The 22,569-nt window shown below is 36.7% G+C and overlaps 1 protein-coding gene across 3 annotated transcripts in view; it reads right to left on the bottom strand.

Annotated features, from left to right (window-relative positions):
• Positions 1–22,569, bottom strand: part of ABCB1 (ATP binding cassette subfamily B member 1) — a 125,962-nt gene that overhangs the window by 43,767 nt on the left and 59,626 nt on the right. For all 3 annotated transcript variants that reach the window (XM_073009145.1, XM_007982290.3, XM_007982288.3), the window contains 7 exons: positions 12,956–13,080; positions 6,085–6,256; positions 3,338–3,451; positions 3,079–3,189; positions 2,771–2,896; positions 2,450–2,653; positions 1,951–2,121 (listed from right to left, as the gene is read on the bottom strand). In XM_073009145.1, coding sequence (XP_072865246.1) covers positions 1,951–2,121; positions 2,450–2,653; positions 2,771–2,896; positions 3,079–3,189; positions 3,338–3,451; positions 6,085–6,256; positions 12,956–13,080 — 1,023 coding nt within the window. The remainder of the gene's footprint in view (positions 1–1,950; positions 2,122–2,449; positions 2,654–2,770; positions 2,897–3,078; positions 3,190–3,337; positions 3,452–6,084; positions 6,257–12,955; positions 13,081–22,569) is intronic.

Genomic DNA, 22,569 nt, shown 5'->3' with positions numbered 1-22,569 from the left:
TTTGTATCTTTTTAAGAAAAAGGGGGTATGTGGAATTTCCCCTCAAAATTTACACCCTAAAGTATTTTAAAACATAACATTTTAAAATTGTTTTTATTTCTAATTTAATACACAATTTCACTATAGATTAATGAGGAAACACAGATAAGCAAACCAATAAGCAGTGGGTCACACCTGTAATGCTGGCACTTTGGGAGGCTAAGGCGGGAGGACTGCTCGAGCCCAGGAGTCTGAGGTCAGTCTGGGCAAGATAGTGAGACCTCCTCTCTACAAATATATCAAAAAATAGCTGGTGGTTGGGCACGGTAGCTCACATCTGTAATCCCAGCACTTTGGGAGGCCGAGGTAGGTGTATCACCTGAGGTCAGGAGTTCAAGACCAGCGTGGGCCACATGACGAAACCCTGTCGTTACTAAAAACACAAAAATTAGCCAGGTGTGGTGGTGCATGCCTGTAATCCCGGCTACTCAGGAGGCTGAGGCAGGAGAATCGCTTGAACCCGGGAGGCAGACGTTGCAGTGAGCCAAGACTGTCCCACTGCACTCCAGCCTGGGCAACAGAGCAAGACTCCATCTCAAAAAAAAAAAAAAAAAAAAAAAAGCTTGGCATGGTGGCACACACCTGTGGTCCCAGCTACTCGGGAGGCTGAGGTGGAAGGATCACTTGAGCCTGGGCAGCAGAGATTGCAGTGGCCATGATGGCGCCACTGCAACTTCAGTCTGGTGACAGAGTGAGAGAAGAGAAGAGAAGAGAAGAGAAGAGAGGAGACAAGAGAAGAGAAGAGAAGAAAAAAGAAAAGAAAAAGAAAAGAAAAACAGAAGGGAAGGGGAGGGGAGTCGGGGAGGGAAGGGAAGGTACGGAGAGGAAAGGAAAAGAAAGAAAAGAAGGAGGAAGAGAGGGAGCGATTGAGGGAGGGAGGGAGGGAAGGAAGGAAGGAAGGAAGGAAGGAAGGAAGGAAGGAAGGAAGGAAGGAAGGAAGGAAAAAGAAAAACACAGAGGTGAAATCACAGATTAAGCAAAATGAGGGGGGAAAAAGTAGCCACAATCCCATCTGCCTCTATTTTGGTCCACAGAATGTTTAGTAAGCTGCTTTTTTTCCTCCCTCAAAAATTTATTAAGCACATTGACAGGATGTTTAAAGGAACATTCAAGAGTTGTTTTATTAGAGACAGGGAGAGTTGAAACAAATATGAGTTCATCTTTGAAATCTACTGTGACATCTCAACTTGGAACTCCTTTGGTTATAAGGTCTCACTCTCCACATTCTCGGTCCTCACAGAATTATCTCCATTACTATCACATGCTGGAGATCAAACGCACAGTGCCTGGCACAGGGCAAACACTCAAATGCTATTTGATGAATGAGTCATATGGACTCCAGAATCGCAGGACAGTCAAACTCTGTTGATAGTCAGTAACATGTCGTGGTTTAGGTAGGTTTTCAGTATCAAAGGCTCTCTGCCCCTCTCCTGGAAATAAGAGGTTTCTTATTTTCCATAGAGTCTTCAAGTGGCATTCAACATCTTGAAAATTATGTGTGAACCTTCAGGTTGTATTTTTCTCTTCCTGGCAATATTACAAACTCTCAAAACCTAAATAACAGGGTTATCCACATAGTCAAGTTTTGGAGATCACAATGAAGATGAATTTTCACTGGTATCTATATTTCTATTTTTTAATTTAAAAGATTAGCAAATGTCTTTAGATGAAAAGATGAAAATTTATTCATCATCACTTAAAATAAGATCAGAGAAATAAGTATAAATTGAACAATAAAACAAACAAATAGAAAAAGATTTCGAAGAGGCCTAATGCTTTTATTTTAATAGCTGAAGGAATCACCTAGAAGCTATCATAAATTTCATTTTCTAAGACCAATATTAACAAGAATTAATAGTAGAATATTCTTATGCTTATAAATCAGGTTGGTTTGAACTAAGCCTCACTGACCTTATCCAGAGCCACCTGAACCACTGCTTCACTTTCTGTGTCCAAGGCTGACGTGGCCTCATCCAGCAGGAGGATCTTGGGGTTGCGAACCAGGGCACGTGCAATGGCGATCCTCTGCTTCTGCCCACCACTCAGCTGGGCCCCTCTCTCTCCAACCAAGGTGTCAAATTTCTACCACAGAAAACCCAGGATGATTTAGCATAAGGACAAGCTATCTCAGCTCATATTTTAAATAAGGAATCCCATACACAACCCAAGTCTCACAGGTAATACAGGTCCAGTTCTTTAAATCTTATTTAGCACAATAACCAACATCAGTTTTTAAAAATGTGTCTACGACCAGTTGATACTGCTAGAACTTTCAAATCTGAGGTAATCTTATTTTCCCTTCTTAGGATTTCTCTTCCTCCGATTTATAGTAGTTTCCTAACTTCCTATGTAGTAGGCCTGCATTTTATTTTTTGCACCTCTAGAAAGGCAAAGGGCAAGGACAACTTACATGAGGCAGTTTCATGATAAAGTCATAGGCATTGGCTTCCTTGACAGCTTTCTCAATCTCATCCATGGTGACATCTTCACGACCATAGCGAATGTTTTCAGCTATCGTGGTGGCAAACAATACAGGTTCCTGACTCACCACACCAATGATTTCCCGTAGAAACCTTACATTTATGGTCCTAATATCCTGTCCATCAACACTGACCTGGAATAAAAAGTAAGTGTGACTTTCATACATTTGTAGTTGAAAGGGTAACATCAGAAAGATGTGCAATGTGATGGCTGATCACCGCAGGGTCTAGCTCAGCATGGGTCATCTCACCATGCCCTCTGTGGGGTCATAAAGCCTCTGCATCAGTTGGACCGTTGTGCTCTTCCCACAGCCGCTGTTTCCAACCAGGGCCACCGTCTGCCCACTCTGCACCTTCAGGTTCAGGCCCTTCAAGATCTACCAGGACGAGTGAAAAAAAAAAACTTTAAGGCAATTCACAGACACAGGGTATGGGAACTGACCGTTCAATAATAGGTTTAAATATACATGCACTTTTAAAAAAAAATAATCTCTACAAGAAAACATCAGAAACTTTTCATTCAATAGTTTAATTGTTGAATAATCATTTATCACTGTACCTTAACTTCTTTTCGAGATGGGTAACTGAAGTGAACATTTCTGAATTCCAAATTTCCCTTAATATTATCTGGTTTGTGCCCACTCTTCGAATAGCTGTCAATACTTGGCTTCTAAACAGAATCAAATTTTAAGAGATTACTAGGTTACAATAACTACTTTTAGTGACATTTTGTGGAAAGCTGGATAAAGTGACAAAGAAATTGACTCTTAACTGGACAATCTTTTAGACAGATGGATAAATGGCCAACTCAGACTTACATTATCAATTATCTTGAAGATTTCATAAGCTGCTCCTCTTGCATTTGCAAATGCTTCAATGCTTGGAGATGCCTGTCCAACACTAAAAGCCCCAATTAATACAGAAAAGAATACCTGAGGAATGTGAAGAAAAAACATCAGGCTACTTAGATAGTGATAGCAATTTTTTTTTCATACTTCTGTCTTTTTCTAACATAGGTAACTAAAATTTAAAATGGCGAGGCAACATATAAATATTAGGTGTTAAAAATATTTTAATAGTTTGAAACTAACAGTACATTTAATTCCTTTTTTTCATTTTTTTTCTTTTTTAAGAGACAGGGTCTCACTGTGTCACCCAGAATGGAGTGCAGTGGTGCAATCAGAGCTCATTATAACCTCTACCTCCTGGGCTCAAGCAATCCTCCTGACTCAGTCTCCCATGTAGCTAGGACTACAAGCATGCATCATCAAATCCGACAAATTTTTTTTATTTTTTCTAGAGACAGGGTCTCACTATGTGTCCCAGGCTGGTCTCCTGGCCTCAAGCAATCCTCCTGTCTCAGCCTCCAAAAGTGCTGGGATTACGGGCATGGGCCACTACACCCAGCCAAGAGTAAATTTCAAATGTGTCACCTCAAAAAGTGTCAAGTGAGGTGATAGATATGTTAATTAGCTTGATCTGATCACTCCACATTTTGTGTGTATGTGTGTGTATATATAAACATCAAATTGTACTCCACAAGTGTAATGCAATTATGATTTGTCAATTAAAAAATAGCAAAAAAATTTTTTTTAAAAAAATTTTAAGACAAGGTCTTGCTTTGTTGCCCAGCCTGGAGTGCAGTGGTGCAATCTTGGTTCACTGCAACTTCAACCTCTTGGGTTCAGACAACCCTCCCATCTCAGTCTCCGAAGTAGCTGGGACTATAGACAAGTGCTACCATATCTGGCTAATTAAAAAAAAAATTATAGAGATGAGATCTCACTATGTTGCCCACACTAAAAATATTTTAGAAGTTTAAATACTTTTCAATTTAGAATGCAGAATTAGTCTTACTTGCTCAATAAAATAACGATTTAATTTTATAGGGCTAGAATATTATAATAGGATATTTTTTTTATTTCTTCAAGGTCTAAGACTTTTTTTATTTAGATCATCAGCAAGGTAAAGTGGAAATAAACACTATTAGAGGAGTCAAAAGACCCAGTTCTGAATCCTAAATTGGTACTAACTAGTTACATGTTGTTAGGCCATTCTCTTAGAATCTTTGGCTTCAACTTCTTCATTTGCAAAAACAGGCAAGATTCTATCTGTTCCCCCTACCCAGCAATCATAGAGATGTTGTATCATGATAAAACAGGGTATATGAACGTTTTTTGTTCATTATAAAGCACACACACCTAAGGCATTGATCCTTTATCAGGTTGTCTTTTTTGCAACAAGGCCGTGTTCTCTTTAGGTCTTTTTGTTTGTTTGTTTTGTGCAAATCAGTTTCTTATTGGTAAAGACTCAACTGTGTTTCTCTTTGGGGTTGATGAAAATTAATGTCATTATTCATTTTTTCTAAATCACATGGAATTATATTGCTCAATAATTTACACAGAAGGAACTTTGCTAAGTGATTCTATATTCATTATCTCAATTAGTCCTCAAAACAACACTGAAAGTTAGGGCTCATTCCTGTCATGTCATTTGGCAGAAGAGGTAGCAGAGGCTTGAAAAGTTTAGCTGGCTGCCCTAAATCATACAGCTAAAAAGTGACACAACTGCCATTCGAATCAAGTTGGTCCGATATTAAACCCCACACTCCCTATTCTGGATGCCTCCAGTTTGTGAGGTATATTTATGCCCAGAGAACACTGGATTGAAACTGCTTATCTCAATCACAGTTAAATGGAAAACATCTGTTATGACAACCAAGGATCACCCACAGTATCACTATACTAAAAAAAAAAAAAAAAAAAAAAAAAAAAAAAAAAAAAAACCACTTTATGGGAAAAGCCATTCCTGACTGAGCAAAGTTGGATAAGGCAAATTTGAAAAAACTAAAGCAGCAATTATTGCATCCACATTACAAATCTGGCTCCTGAAAAAGGGAATTGTTTTAAGGGATTCTACAAAATATCATCTCTCACTGTCTCAATCTATTTCTGCTTGGCCTACGAAAAAGGAACTAAATGACTCTTCTAACAGTGTATTTTATTAGATCCAGATACGAATTGAGTTTGATTTGCAAATTATTTCATTGTCTTTAAAATAAAAGAGGATAACATGAAATGGCAAGACTTCTGTGCTTGCACAAAGGTCTATAATGCAGAAAACTTCCAAGCAATCTTTTAGGAAGAGGAACAACTTCCATAATTTGTGAGGTGGATTAGCTGCCATTCGAAATAATTTGAAAAGAAGTCAAAATGTGTATTTTGCCATTTTTGGGAATAGTAAATCAGAAAATAAAAGTGAAGTGTTTAGCATCAAGTTTGGCACAAATAATCTCAACAAATAAAAGTTCATGCTATTGAGATTGCTAAGGTTAATATTATTTAGGCTACAGTATAAATTGTGCAATATATCTGCAAAAACAAACAGACAAGCGAAAAACTGGTTGTCGGATGCATCCAATTTTTTTCCACTTTTTAACCTAGTAGTGCATGTGTCTATAGTATTCAATAGTTGTTCAAATATGTTCTTCTAAAGTCAAGCCAACATTACTGGATTTCATTGGCATTTTATAATAATGGCTCATTTCTCAATATAAACCACTTACAGTGAGTACTTGTCCAATAGAATATTCGTTTGAGAGGACCAAGGTGGTCCCATACCAGAAGGCCAGAGCATAAGATGCATAGATAAGCAGGAAAGCAGCACCTATAGAAATATTGGCTGTAATAGCTTTCTTTATCCCAATTCTTTTAGCTTCTTCTAAATTTTTGTTGTACCTGGGAAAAAACCAAAAATGATCACATATACTCACACATTTTATGAAAACATATCAATATAGCACGATAGTTACAGAGTGGCTAGGATGTGCTCAGTCCTGGTGATATACATGCATTTTGTCCTGCTGCTCATACATTGACCCTATATAGTAGTACTGTTTTACTCCCTTTTTGCAGAAGAAGAAACTGAAATTTACAGAGATTAACTTATTTGTAGGGGAGTCTTCTAAAATTTCCTACTCTAGTTTTAGCAATAGCAAAATAAGTGAAGCAATATTTAGCAAACTTCTAGAACTTACATTGTTTCATACACAAAACAAAGTAGAAGCCATGGAAAAACCTGTGTCTTCCCTTCAAAATCTGCATGCCTCTTTAATTAAGTAATAAAACGGAGAGATAATGTTAGAAAGTGCTTTAAAAAAAAAAAAGGGACGGTCATTTAAATCTCTGAACATTAAGGAAGTTTGGAGACAGTTTGCTCTCTGTCCTGCCTTCCTCTAGGACTGTTGGAATGACCAACTGAGAGGTTACATGTGTGAGAGCATTTTGAGAATTCTGAATTGCCATGTAATACTTTTTACATTTAAAAAAGCTGTACGATTTATCTTATTTCTGTAGACATTTATTTCAAAAATCACTGACCTACAAAAATTATTTGGCTTACAGGTATATAAAAGTACATAATTATTCATCAGCATTCCCTCTCTTCCTTCTCCTTTCTACATATTGACTACTTGTCCTTCCCTCTGTTAATGCTCGCAACACGTGTCATGCCATAGCTGCCTGCTGCTGAACTAACAGGCTCTGACCTGGTGGCTTGGGCCATCCAGGGCTTCTGGCTAACTCAATGACTGAGAAAAATTAAATTCTTAGCATATCTATAGCCCTGAACCCATTCATAGCAAAAGGCCTACCCTACATTAACCAAACCTGGAGAGCACCCATTAATACTTCTTAGAGCAAATATAGGAAATTATACAAAAGGAGCAAAAACGAGCAAATGGAAAACATCGAAAAACAATGTTGGAATCACTGATAGATTTTATTTCTCCAGTTCTAATGACCTAAAGGTTATTCCCAACTGATAATTCAAATATTTTTTAAAGCCTCAGAGAGTGGTCAATTTTTGACGTTAAAGCTAAAGGAGATGATGTCTGTAACTCGACCTTCATTTGAAAGGAACAGAGAAGACTACTCTGTTTAAGAAGACAGCTGTGGAGATAAGCTAATGGACCCCAGAGTTAAAGGAAAATAATAAATTTTGCAAATATAGAACGAAGGTAAAAGGATTAGTGAAACAGGACAGATTGCCTTAAATCTGTCTGTATTTTCTTAATCACAACTCCCTGCAGAACCTAGAGCATTAACTTGGATAGAGGAGGAGCTAATAATTGTTGAAATTAATGAACTTACTTCCATATAAAAGTCATACTTTAAGGTCTTTGATCCATAAAATTCACAACTATATAAATATTATATAGTATTATATTAATTTCATTTAGAGAACTTGTTCCATTAGTATGTACAGCAGAGTTCAAGCACTGTTCAGATACGAACATGCATTGTTTTTTGCTTTCATGACTACTTTAACTAGGTACATTACAGAGTTACAAAAGCATGCCAAGTGAAATTTACATCACTACTGTGTTCACTAAAGATGAAATTTAAACAGAACTTCATAGTGACAACATATCAACACATCATCAGTTTCTACCCCCCAAAATGTAAATCCTCAACTTGCCAGTTATCATCTGAACAGAAAAATTATTTTTGAGAAACATTTCAATGATTTGTATACACACATGCATACACACATAACACACAGACATATACATATCTCTCACTTTATGAGTTGATCTGAGGTGAATGCTACCACTGGGCACAACTCACATAAGAGTACATTTAAGGAAATTTAATACATATGTACTACACTGTTATCTCCTTTATTTCAGTTCTCGCTTACCGAGACTAACGTAGAAACTGGTCTGACGTTGTCCTATGCAGCCAGAGGAAACATTTGCACAGAAGCACAAGGAGGAAAATCATTTACACATCAGAAAGGAGAAATAAAGGAAAGAAGGGGATAAAGGGAAACGAGACATAAACAATACTCCTTTTCCATAAGCTCTTTGTTGTTTTTCAATACATATGCCATATATAAAACCAGATATTAAAATAATCCATTCATCAAAAGCTTTAGTACAGAAATGATCATGAAAGTAGGAGTGACTAAAAGAGACTAAAGTTATGTAACAAAACCATTGGTATGTAGGAAATATGACTCATCTTAAATATTATAAAAATATTTATCAATAATGCAAGTAACTACTTTGAGAGTAAGGAAAAATTTTGATTAAGCAAACAGAAATGAATACTAATAGATAAATATATTTTCAAGACACATAAAAGAGAGAAAAATGTTTTTAAATGAAAAAGAACAAAAGTATTCTATACAATTGAATGGAATTTATTTTAACTTCTGGTTAAATTTCCATTCAAAGAGAGCCAGCTTCCCTCCTGCACTGATAATTTGAAGAGAAAGCCAGATTAGCACCTCGATTACTTTATGTAGAAGCAGAGAAGGGAAGGAGAACAGGAATGAAAACTGATTATGTTTGGTCTAAGAAGAGACATCAATTCTGCTTCCAAATTCTATCCCAAATCTAGGTACCTGTCACCCCTCTCCTGCCTCTGATCCAGATCAGGGAGATGCTCTGGCCTGGACCACTCTGCCAGCCTCTCCACTGGTCTCCCTGCTTCTACTCTTTGACTTCTCACATCCATTCATGAGAGCCATTACAGGCAAAGAAACAATCTGAAAACATAATGTGGATAGTCATTCCTCTATTTAACACCCTCAACCACTCCCTTGTGCCCTTGGAATACAATCCTAACTCTTCATTATGGCCCACCATCCCCACATTCTGGCCCCTGCCCACCCCAATCTCCCCTCACTCAACTGAGCTTCAGTCATGCAAGCCTTATGATGTTTCCTAGAATATACTAAAGTCTTGGCCACCCCAAGAAATTTGGAAGACTCTTCTCCCAACCCGTCCCATCTCTCTCCCCATCATGGCATGCTTCTTCTCATCCCTCAGGTCCCAGCTGAGATGAAACTTCCTCAGAGACACCTGCCCCAACCACCGTATTTAAAGTTAACTTGCCCTCCCCATCATCATCATTACTCACTTTGATTCTTTCAGATCACATTTTTAAATCAATATTTTTAATTTTTTCTTTGACAATTCCTTATATTTATTCCTCCTTTCTCTATTCCTTCCATTTTTATCCATCTTACTATTTTGACTGAAGATCACACAATATCCTCTGTTTCTGATTCACAACTGAAAATCTAGAGCCCTAGCTTTGTTTAGACTTTTATAGAATAAAAAAGAAAAGAAAAGGAAAACCTAGAACCTAGCACAGTGCCTGGCATGTTATAGGTGCTGAATCAATTTGTCTAATAAATAAACTTTTAAGAAATGGCCAACCTGGCAAGGACATCAGGCCATCAGTTTGTAATCTTATGTCAGTCAGGTCTGAGTATGAATTCACACTACCAGTGTGGTCCAAAAACAGCTAGACACAGAATTTAATGTAAGGTGGTCTCAGGTTAGTAGTGCCCTTGGTGAATCACAGAAACAAACACAAATCCTGCCTGAAAGAACTGGACTTCAACCCAGATCCATAGCAAATGTAAGATGGCACTGACTGGTAGGTTTATTTCAATGTCAAAGATGATGGATTCATTCTGAATGGATGAAATACTGTATATTTTCTAATTGTGCATTCCTGATTTACAGGAATGCCATTTATTCTGAATAATCATAGGTACCCAAAGATCTTATTGTATTTTGTTAGCTTATAAAACCTACTGGAATTTCTGTGTAGACAATCTTATCATCTGTGAATAATGCCAGTTTTCTTCCTGTTTTCCAACCCTTATTGCTTTTCTTTTTTTGTTTTCTTTTTTTCATTCTTACTCTTATTTGTTCTATTGGTCTTATTATCTACTACTAGTACAACAGTACATAGAAATGATACTATCAAACACACTTGCCTCATTCATTATTTTTTTTAAATTTTTTTAATTGACAGACAAAATTGTAAGTATTTATTTCATTCATTATTTTAAGTGTTAGAATGTTTTTAATGTTTCATCACTAAATGTTTCCTGTGGGTCTCTAATAATTAAGAAGGTTGTTTCTTATTCCTAGTTTTATGAGTTTTTGTCATGAATCATATACAATTAATGCTTTTCCCCTTATATCAAAACAAATTTTTTTCTTTTAATCTATTAATATGGTTAATTATATTAACAGATTTCCTAAAGTTAAAGCCATCTTTGCAATCGTAGGACAAAGCCAGCATGTTCAGGATGTTTTCAATTTGGTATTTTTCACATGGATTTATTTAGCTAGTAATTTATTTATTTATAATTTCTGCATCTATGTTTTAGGTGAAACTATCCTTTAGTTTTCCTTTCTCATATTATACCTGCCTGGTTGTAGTATCAAAGTTACACTAGCCCCATAAAATGAACTCACAACTTTTTTTCCATTTTCTACAACAATTTATGTAAGATAGGGTTATCTCTTTCTTGAAGTTGTAGTAGAACTTTCCTACAAAATTATCCAGACTTGTGATTTCTACTTGCGGGAGAGAAGTAGTGGAAAATGGAGATTTTTAACTTTGAATTCAATTCTTTTAATGATTATGGGTTTACTCAGATTTTATTCTTCTTACATGAGGATTTTAACCTACATTTTTCTAGCATATTGTCTATATCATGAGGGTTTTAAAATTTATTGGTATAAAGCTATAATTTAAAAATAGATTTTTAAATCTGTTACAAGTTTTCCCTATTCATTCTTTTTTTGTTCCTGATTAAACATATAAGATAGTTATTTATAAGTCTTTTTAAAGAATTAGTTTATGGATTTGTCAATCTTCTACTCTTTTGCCTTTATTTTCTATTAAATTAATTTTTGCTCTTACCCTTATTATTTCCTTCTAATATTTTATTGTTCTCTCTCTAATTTCTTGATTTAGATGTTTAGTTCCTTAATTTACAATAATTTTGTATTTCTTCTACCAGATACTCTGGTATCACTGGATTAGGACTCATTTTTAATGTGAAATCCTCAGCTTTGGAGAGAGATTGTTTCCTAGTCCACAGAGCAGTATAAATTCAGACCCCAATTGCAGATAGCAGCCAGGCCTGAGAATCTAACTTCTATGGGGAGATGTTTTCCCCCAGCTGAGAACCAGGAAAAAGCTGTTAAGTTTTGTCTGTCTTCCAACACTGTTGGGCTGTTGGGCATATTATTTTTCTGGTCCACCTTTTCTCTGAGGAAAACTGGAAAAAATTCCAAACTCGAAACTTCATTATGTCTCTGCTCAAATAGCAGCTAATCAAAAAATATTTTTCTGAATAACTTATCTAAATAGTATCCTCATGATTTCTTATTTTATTTCCCCAAATAATATTTACCCCAACTGGTGTATTACCTATTTGATTATTTGTGGTTGTTTGTAACCTTACCCACTCCCTTTAGAATTTAAGCTCCATGAGAGCCGGGGCTTTATTTCATTGAATATTTGCTCAGTCATTAAGCAGGACTCCTCATTTTATTAGCCAGACATATTATAATCAAAAGCAAAGACTTTAGCAAAAATCAAAATGGAACATAGATACCACTTTCCTTTGAACTATGGCACTTAACCATTATAAATTATTCTCAGAGGACATATCTTTATATGTGTGAATATACCATATGAACAAGAGTACTCCAAACACATATGCACAGTTAAAAAAAATTATGCAGTGAATACTCATGTTAGTACACCTGAGATCAAGAAACAGAACACTGCCAGAACCACAGAATCCCCTACTGTGTGTTTGGCTTTCCTCACACAACTTCTCATCTTCCCCAGAGCTAACCACTATTCTGATTTCTGAAAATTCCCTTGGTTTTCTTTATGGCTGTACCACACAATGTATAACTTCCTTAACCAATACAGTTTACTTTTTCATACTTTCAAATATATATACATTCATAAGATTGAAATGTTATAGCATCAGAATATTATAATTTATATTCACTTTTAAATAAAATCTGTTGCTGCTTAGAGATCAGTAATCTGATTTATATTATAAATTTCAATAAATTACCATCTATGCTCTCAGCAATGTAATAAAAGGGAAGAGTTGCAAGCATAATACTAAACATATAATATAAAAGATTTTGAACTTTTGTACACATAAATGCTTTTTGGTTATATTTTTATCTTCCAAATCATGTAGCATATGTCAACTGAGTAGGGGCCTAGGCAGAAAAGAAAATGAACCACAGATTAAAATGTCCCCACAGATCTTACACAAAATAGTCAATCTTAGAGAATCACTAATTAACTTGATAGAGGAAAAAAAATCAGAAGTAGAAAATACATTTCAGCCTTAGGAAACTATTTTTATGTTATTGCCCATCTAGAAACTCTTTGAATTAGCAGATAAAAGAAAAGTACAATTAGAATCGCAACTTCTCCAAAATATTAGTTATGCTGTAATATATCCATTAAGCTATTTCAGAAAACATATATATGGGAGACAATGCTTATAATTAATGCTATCAATCTGAAGGGCATATGAGAAGACAGAATTTAACATATCTATCCATTTAAAAAAGAAACTCAAACCTTTCAAGTTCTTTCTTTTGTCCTCCAAATGCAATCACAGTTCTAATTGCTGCCAAGACCTCTTCAGCTACTGCTCCAGCTTTTGCATAAGCTAAGAGTTCTTTATCAGTAAATGAAGACAGTATCTGTTTAAAAATACAATTTTGGACCATGGAAAAAAACATGTTAATTTTATCTTTTGTAAAGTAAAAATAAATGTATACATAAGTGCTGCCTATACATTAATGTATGTGTAGGACAAAATCTGTCTTTTACTTGCCTTTGGTTATCATGTCCTATTTCTTAGTATCTATATTCACTTTGTAAGCTGCCCCAAATTCTTTTTGGACCGAGATGGTATATAACAAATTATATTAATTGAAAATTTTCTTTTCCCATTGAAAACCTCACAGATCCTCATTTAAAGAAACATAACTAGAACTTTTAGAAGATGATAAATTTCAGAAAAGAAAGTCTATACTACATTATAATTATAAACAAACATAGAAAACAGACATTATGTCAAGAAAATATGGCATGCGTGCAACACAGTAATTACTAATGGTTCTCTGGTTCAGAAGTGTCAAGGTGGGAGGCCAGAAGAATTCAGAGAACCAAGTACATATAGTGACTGACTTCAAGAAGGTCCATGCCAAAGAGTTTCCTCTGTTGGTGCTCTTGGTCAAAGCAATACATTCAGCCACCCAGGGAGATCTTTGTTTTGTGGATACTCTTTGATCCTTCTGTTTGCTTCCTGACCATTTATTCTGTGGATGGAACAGTAGTGGATACTTTATATACACAGAAGCTCATTAATTCTTCTCAATTGCATAGTGAAGTGGCTATTATTTCTCCCACTTTACATATGAGGATATGGAAGCATGAAAAAGTTAAATAATTTTCTAAGTGTAATATCCAGGATTCAAGCCTGAGTCCATAAGGTTTCATAGTCTGAATTAACAGCCACTGTAGGAAACCCCTCAATGAAACCAGCAACTGACGCATGAATTTGTGTCCCAGAGGGTCCTATTATAGAAAGCTGGATCAATTGCAATGGGAAAAGGACTAAGGTTATTGCACCTAGAATGCTGAAGTGGTCAACTACCTAAATAAAGATTACACATTACAGGCCAGGTGTGGTGGCTCACACCTGTAATCCCAACATTTTAGGATGCCAAAGACGAAGAATTGCTTGAACCCAGGAATTCTAGACCAGTCTGGGCAACATGGCAAGACCCCGCCTCTACAAAAAATTTAAAATTTAGCTAGCCTAGGAGGTCGAGGCTGCAATGAGCAGTGGTTGCGCCACTGCAGTCCAGCCTGGGCAACAGAGTGAGACTCTGTCCTCCCCACCCCTCCCCCAAAATTGCACAAAACCAATTTATTTTAAAAATTCTGATTAAATAGAATTATATTCTTTCAATAAAAAATTCACATGCACTTGTGGACTCATTTATGTAAGCAACATTGGTCTACCCCTTCTTTGCATAAAACACTCAAAGTTGCTTGGGTTTTAACAGTGGATTTCTCCCTTTCCTATGTGTGAAAGTGAAAGGAGCTATGACAGCTAGAGGAATGGGTGGATGAAGGCAAATGAACGTTGATTAGTTATGTTCTAAGTGCAGACATTGTGCTGGACATATCTAACCTCTTTAGTACCCAAAATAATACTCCATTGATTCACTAGACATTCCTGACTTCTCAAAGCAATCTTTCTGGGGCTGTGCCACCATATTTGCAGAACCATTCATGGTAGGAGGTCTGAGATAGGGTGGCCAGCACCATCCCTGAACAAACTTCTGCAAAATAGAGGAGGCTCATACAACATGCTTTAGGAATGTTTTTCTGCTCCTTCTGAAACCTCATGGTGCCACAACAATTGCCCACAATGGAGACAACCAACAATAGGAAGATCACTTCAAAGTGATACTTCAAAGAAATACTTTAAAGTTAGGAGTTTTTTTTTTTAATGTTAATTTATTGTTAATATATCAAATACCACAATGAATTCTACAAATCTAGCTCCCTTTTCCTTCTATGACCTTCCACCATTATAAGCAGACAAAAGTATGGTAGAACCTTAAGTGTTGTGTTTTTCAAGAGATCATGTCTGCGAAGAGGGAAAAAACAAAACAAAACAAAACAAAAAGGCCCTCTAACCTATCCTATTATCACTGATATGAAAAGGCCAGGCATGATGACTCACACCTATAGTCCAATAGTCCCAGCACTTTGGGGTGCTAAGTGGGAGGATCACTTGAGGCCAAGAGCTCAAGACCAGCCTGGGCAACACATGGAGACCCCATCTCTACAAAAAAATTAAAAACTAGCTGGACATGGTGGTATGAGACACAGTCATGATGCAGAACAATTCAGTCACAAGGATCCCTCAGGCTACCTTTTATAACCACAGCTGCCCCTATTCCTACCGCTTGCTTCTCCTCCTGTTCCCCATCACTTTTACTTCCTAGCAACCACTAATTTGTTATCATCTTGATAATTCTGTCCTCTCAAGAATGTTATATAAATGGAACTATGTGGTATAGAACCTTTTGGAATTGGTTTTTTCCAAACAGCATAATTCTCTAGAGATTCATCCGGATTGCTGCATGTATCAATAACGCTTTCTTTTTCATCATTGGTTAGAATTCCATGGTATGGAAAAACTACAGTTTGTTTAACCATTTATTTACCTGTGGAAAGAGATCTGGACTGTTTCCAATTTGGGGCTATGAGGAAAAAAGCTGCTATAATCTTTTGTGTACAGGTTTTTATGTAAACATAATCTTTTTCTCTCAGATAAATGCCCACAAGCACAGTTGCTGGATTGTATGGCAATTGTATGTTTAGTTTTATAAGAAACTGGAAAACTATTTTCCAGAGTGGCTGTACCATTTTACACTCCCATCTGCAATCTATGAGTGATCCAGTTTCTCTGCATTCTCTCCAGCATTTAAGTCTCACTGTTTTTCATTTTAGCCATTCTGATAAATGCATTGTGATACCTCATTGGGGTTTAATTTAAATTTCATTGATGGCCAATGGTGCTGAACCACTTTTCATGTGCTTACTTGACATCTGTGTATCTTCTTTACTGAAATGTCTATCCTTATATTGAGTTTTGAGCCTTATTTATATATTCTAGATAATAGTTCTTTGTCAGGTATGTGGTTTGCATATAATTATTTCTCTGTCTGCAGCTTGTCTTTTCATTCTATTAATATGGGCTTTACAGAGTAAATTTTTTTAATTTTTATGAAGTATAATTTATCAATTTTTACTTTTAATGATTATGCTTTTGGTGTCAAGTCTAAGAACTCTTCCCAGGCATAGTTCCAAAGATTTCTTCCTATTTTTTTTCCCTAAAAGTATTATAGCTTTACATTTTACATTTAAGTCCATGATCCATTTTGAGTTAATTTTTATATAAAGTATCAGGTTTAGGTTGAGCTTCTTCCTCTTCCTTCCCCTGCCTCCTCCTCCTCCTCCTCTTTGTTCTTCTTTTTTCCTTCTTCTTCCTTCTCCTTCTCCTTCTTCTCTTTCTCTTCCTCTTTCTCCTTCTCCTTTTCTTTTTCTTCTTCTCTGGCACTATTTGTCACACAGGATGTCCTTCCTGTATATGTTTTGCTAAGTGTTTATCAAAGTGTTTAATTTTATTTTGAGTGACTATAAATGGTATTATATTTTAGATTTTGGCTTCTGCATTGTTTTTAGTATGTAAAAATTCAATGAATCTGGTATCCTGTGACTTTTCCAAACTCAGCTGGGAGAATTTTTATAGATTTCTTGGGATTTTCTACATACAAAATCATGTTGTCAATAAATAGATAGCTTTTCTTTCTTCTTTTCCAATCTATATGCCTTTCATTTCTTTTTCTTGCCTTATTGCGATGGTTAGAAGTTTCAGTGTTTTGATTAAAAAGAGTGGTAAGAGTTAATTGTTTTATTCCTGATCTTAGAGGAAAGCAGTCTTTCACCATTAATCATATCAGCCAAAGGGTTTTTGTAGATGATCTTTACAGAGTTAACATTCCTCTATTCTTAACTTGCTGAGAACAGTTATTATCAGTGGGTGTTAGATATTCTCAAATGTTTCTTCTGTGTCAATCTATATGATCACATGGTTTTTCTTCTTTGGCTTGTTGGTGTGGTAAATGATGTGAAAATGATCAATTTTCAAATACTGAGCCAGCATTTTACAGTTGAAATGAGTCCCACTTGGCCACGATGTTTAATCCACCTTGCATTATTTTTTGTATATGGTGATAGGTAAAGGTACAGGTTCATTGTTGCACCTATGGATAGCCAGTTTTTCCAGCAACATTTATTTAATAGATAGTCTTTTCCTCATTGCTTATTTATGTAAGCTTTGTCAAAGATCAGATGGTTGTAGGTGTGTGGCTTTATTTCTGGATTCTCTATTGTATTTCATTGGTCTATATGTCTCTTTTTGTACTGGTACCATGCTATTTCAGTTACTACAGTTTTGTAATATAGTTTGAAACTGGATAAAGTGATGTCTCTGGCTTCATTTTATTTCTTTAGGATTGCTTTGGTTATTCAGTCCCTATTTTGGTTCCATATGAATTTTAGAATAGTTTTTTCTAATTATGTAAAAAATTATATTGGTAGTTTCAGAGGAATAGCGTTGAATCTGTAGATTCCTTTGGGAAGTATGGCCATTTTAATGCTATTAATTATTCCCATCCATGAGCGTAGAATATTTTTTCTATTTGTGTCATCTATGATTTCCTTAAGCAGTATTTTGTAGTTCTCCTTTCATCTCCTTAGCTACATGTATCCTTAGGTATTTTATTTTGTATGTATATTTCATTTTGTGTTGTGGCTATTATAACTGGGACTGGATTCCTTATTTGGCTCTCAGCTTGAATGCCAGTGGTGTACAGACATGTTATTGATTTTTGTATATTCATTTTGTATCCTGAAACTTCACTGAAATTTTTTATCAGTTCTAGGAGACTTTGGATGAGGTTTTAGGGTTTTGTAGGTATAGAATTATATAATAAGTGAAGAGATATAGTTTGACTTCTTCTTTTCCTATGTGGATGCCTTTTACTTCTTTCTCTTGCCTGGTTGCTCTGGCTATGTCCTCCAGTACTATGTTGAATAGGTGAGAGTGGGCATCCTTATCTTCTTCCAGCTTTCAACAGGAATGCTTCTAGTTTTGCCCATTCAGAATGATGCTGGATGTAGGTTTGCCATAGATGGTCTTACTAAATTTTGAGTTATATTCCTTCAACGCCTAGTTTGTTGAGGGTTTTTTAATATGAAGGGATATTAAATTTTACAGAAAGCATTTTCTGCATCTACTGAGATGATCCTTTTTTTGTTTTTAATTCTGTTTATTTAATAAATCATATTTATTAATTTGCATATGTTGAATCAACTTTGCATCCTAGGAATGAAGTCTACTTGATCGTGATGAATTAACTTTTTGCCGTGCTGATGGATTTGGTTTGCTAGTATTTGTTGTTGAGGACTTTTGCATCTATGTTCATCAGGGATATTGGCCTGTACTGTTTTTTGTTTTTGTTTTTTTTTTTCATTGTTTGCCAGATTTTGGTATCAGGATGATGCTGGCTTTGTAAAATGAGTTAGGGAACAGTCTCTCCTAGTTGATATTTTGGAAGAGTTTCAGTAGTATTGACACCAGCTCTTTTTGAGTGACTGGAAGAACTCAGCTGTGAATCCATTTGGACAGGCGCTTTTTCTGGTTGGTAGGTTTTTAATTACTGATTCAATTTCAGAGCTTGTTATTGCTCCATTCAGGGTTTCAAAGTCTTCCTGACTGAATCTTGGGAAGTTTTGTGTTTGGAGAAATTTATCCATTTCCTCTAGATTTTCTAGTTTGTTTGCATAAACGTGTTCATAATAGTCTTTGAGGATCTTTTGTATTTCTGAGATCAGTTCAAATGTCATCTTTTTATTTCTTATTGTGCTTATGTTGATCTCTTTTTTCTTTGTTAATCTACTTAGTAGTCTATCAATCTTGTTTATCCTTTCAAAGAACCAACTTTTAGGTTCATTAATCCTTTGTATGAATTTTTGCATAGCAATTTCATTCATTTCTACTTGATTTTAGTTATTTCTATTCTGCTATCTTTGCGGTTAGTTTTTTCTTATTTTTTTAGTTCCTCTAGGTGCAACATTAGATTGTTAATTTCAGATCTTTCTTGATGTAGACATTTAGCACTACAAACTTTCCTCTTAACATGGCTTTTACTGCATATTATAGATTTTGGTTCATCATGTCTATTTTCATTGAATTTTTTGATATCTGTCTTAATTTTGTTGTTAAGAAATCTTCTTGGTATTAGTTTCTATTTTTTTCCAGTATGATCAGAAAATATGCTTAGTATGATTTAGATTTTTTTGAATTTATTGAGACTTACTTTATGGCCGAGCATGTGGTCAATCTTAGAGTATGTTCCATGTGCAGATGAGAAGAATGTATACTCTGTAGTTGTTGGGTGGAGTATTCTGTAGATGTCTATTAGGTAGGTCCAACTGGTCAAGTGTTGACTTTAAGTCCAGAATTTCTTTGTTAGTTTTCTGCCGTGACAATCTGTCTAATGCTCTCAGAAGGGGTGTTGAAGTTCCCCCCCATTATTGTGTGGCTGTCTCAAGTCTTTCCACAGGTCTAGAAGTACTTGTCACATGAATCTTGATGCTCCAACATCAGGTGCATATATATTTAGAATAGTTAAGTCTTATTGTTGAGTTGAACCCTTTATCATTATGTAATGCTCTTCTTTGCCTTTTTAAACTCTTGCTGGTTTAAAGTCTATTTTATCTGATGTAAGAATAGCAATCCCTGCTTGTTTTCCATTTGCATGACAGATCTTTCTCTAACCCTTTACCGTGAACCTGTGGGTGTCATTACATGTGAGAAGAGTCTCTTGAAGAATTCCATGTGAGAGAGTCTCTTGAAGACAGCAGGCAGTTGAGTTTTGTTTATTTCAATTCAACTTGCCACTATGTGCCTTTTAAGTGGGTTGTTTAGATAATTCACATTCAAGGTTAATATTGATATGTAAAGTTTTAATCCTGTCATGTTTTTAGCTAGCTGTTTTGTAGACTTGATTGTGAACTTGCTTTATAGAGTCTTTGGAGCATGTATGTAAGTATATTTTTCTGATAGCAGGTATTTTTCTTTTGTTTCCATGTTTAGAATCTCTAGCCTTAAGAATCTCTTGTAAGGCTGGTCTAGTGGTAGTGAATTCCACTAACATTTGCTTGTCTAAAAAAGATTTTATTTCTCCTTTGCTTATGAAGCTTAGTTTAGTGGGAAATGAAATTCTTGGTTGGAATTTCTTTCCTTTAAGAAGGCTGACCATAGGACCCTCATCTCGTCTTGCTTGCAAGCTTTCTGCTGAGAAGTCTGCTGCTAGCCTGATGGGGTTCCCGTTGTAAGTGACCCTTTTCTCTAGCTGCCTTTAAGGTTTTTTCTTCCCTGTTGACCTTGGAAAATTTGATGAATATGTGTCTTGGGAATGGTCGTCTTGTATTGTATCTTGCAGGGGTTCTCTAGTTCTTGAATTTGCATGCTGGCATCTCTAGTGAAGTTGGGGACATTTTATGAACTGCATCCTGAAATGCTTTACAAGTTGCTTATTCTCTCATCTTCTCTCTCAGGAATGCCAATGAGTCACAAGTTTGGTTTCTTTACATAATCACTTATTTCTCAGAGATTTTGTTCATTTATTACTTGTTTTTCTTTATTTTTGTCTTACTGGGTTGTTTCAAAGGGCTGATCTGTGAGCTCTGAGATTCTTTCCTCAGCTTGTTCTAGTCTGTTGTTAAGGCTTTCAACTGTATTTTGAAATTCCTGTAATGAATTTTTCAATTCCAGAAGTTCAGTTTATACTTTCTTAAAATGTCTGTGTCATCTTTTCTGGCTTCGTTGGATTGGGTTTCCAGTATCTCCTAATCTCATTGAGCTTCCTTGACATTCAGATTTCAAATCTATGTCTGTCATTTCAGCCATTTCAATTTGGTTAGGATCTGTTGTTGGGAAGCTAGTGTCATCATCTGGAGGTAAGGGAACGGTCTGACTTTTTGAATTGCTGGAGTTCATATGCTGATTCTTGGTCATCCGAGAAGGCTGGTGTTTATCTTTGTGATGTTGCTGTTGTTTGGATGGAGTTTTTGGTTTTTATATTCTTTTCTTTTCCCCTTGTAGTTTTGACTGTGGTGTATGCTGTGTGTAGTTGATGGACTTCATTTCTGGTGCTTTCAGAGGGCCAAGGTTCTGTATGGATTCTTTAGTTGTGGCTAGATTCCTACATTGGGTTTCGCAGGTGATGTGTGCTGAATAAATTTTTGTTCAGTGGTGTAATTCAGATTGTCATCTAGTAGATGATGCTTAAGTGTAAGGACCAGCAGATAGGCTTTTACTCAGCCCTGTGTCTCTTTTATATTTCATCTCCTTTGCAACAGTATTCCACAGAGGGAGAGATGGGCGGCAGGTGAGAGATCATCCTCTCACCAAGTCTGTTCCCAAGCCTTGGGGGCACCACTTCCAATCACTGACACCATGCTCATGATTCCAGCCCCAGTGGGGACGCTGGCAGGTTGGGCTCCCCACTCCCTTGGGGTTGCCCAAGCCAAAGGTTAATTCACCAAGAGTTCCCTAAGGACCTACTGGTCCTGTGTTTGGCAGAGTCAGAGTGGGTTGTGGTGTATTTCTACAGGTTGTTTGTTAATGCAGTGGATCAAGGGTAGAGAATCCTCGGGCAAGGCAACGAATGGTGCCATGGATGTGCAGCTGATGTGGTGCCTGTGGCTCAAGGTTTTTATTCCAGCAGACAGCCGTGAAGACTGCTCAGCTTGTTTTCCCCCTGACTGGGTCTCCTGGTGTCTTCCCTGTAGCAGACCTGACCACTGAGTTTTGTCCCAAGCCTTTTGCACTCAGATGATTGGGCCGTTAGGTGTTCTCTGTCGGAGTCTCTGGCAGAGACTGGTTAGCAAATGAGCTACACCTCATTCCCAGACCAATCTTGTGGAGGGAGGCATTTCCAGCTCCCATGCCGGCACATGAACCCACACCTCATTCTTCTCAGTGTTCTGAGAGTTGGTGCTCCTCCCTCACTCAAGTTCAGGCCACAGTTCTCCGCTCAATGCCCCTGAGCTGTGTGCTTGAATCCTGGGGGTTGGGACCAGGCCTGTGGCTTTGTCCTCTGTCCCCTCGGGATTGAGCACTGGTTGTTGTTGGGGCCAGTGTTTCAATTCCACTGGCAAAGCACTCAGGCTGGGCAGTGGAGGCAATGCTGCGAGCATGCTTTTGCAGAAGCAGCCAGGCAGGGGCTTTGGGAGGGGATGGCAGATGAAAGTGCACAGATCAGATGCACCTTAGTCCTGTGACAAAGATAGCCCTGCTCTCTCCTGGCACAGCGCTCAGCAGTGTCTAGAATCACTCAGAGCAAGATGAAGAGCCATGGGTATGGGTTCCTAAGGTCACATTTTACTGGAGTTTCCCCATACACAGAACCTTCTGGGCCCCACTCAGGTTTGAGCTCTGCCTCTACTTAATCTCTGGGCAGTTGCTCTGCCAATTCAAATATTTATGGGGGTCATGTTAGGATCTCAGAGGTCCACAACAGGAGTGTGGCACC

This window comes from Chlorocebus sabaeus, chromosome 21 (assembly GCF_047675955.1).
Source record: "Chlorocebus sabaeus isolate Y175 chromosome 21, mChlSab1.0.hap1, whole genome shotgun sequence".
Taxonomy (NCBI): Eukaryota; Metazoa; Chordata; class Mammalia; order Primates; family Cercopithecidae; genus Chlorocebus; species Chlorocebus sabaeus.
This window is presented reverse-complemented; position numbering and strand designations above follow the sequence as displayed.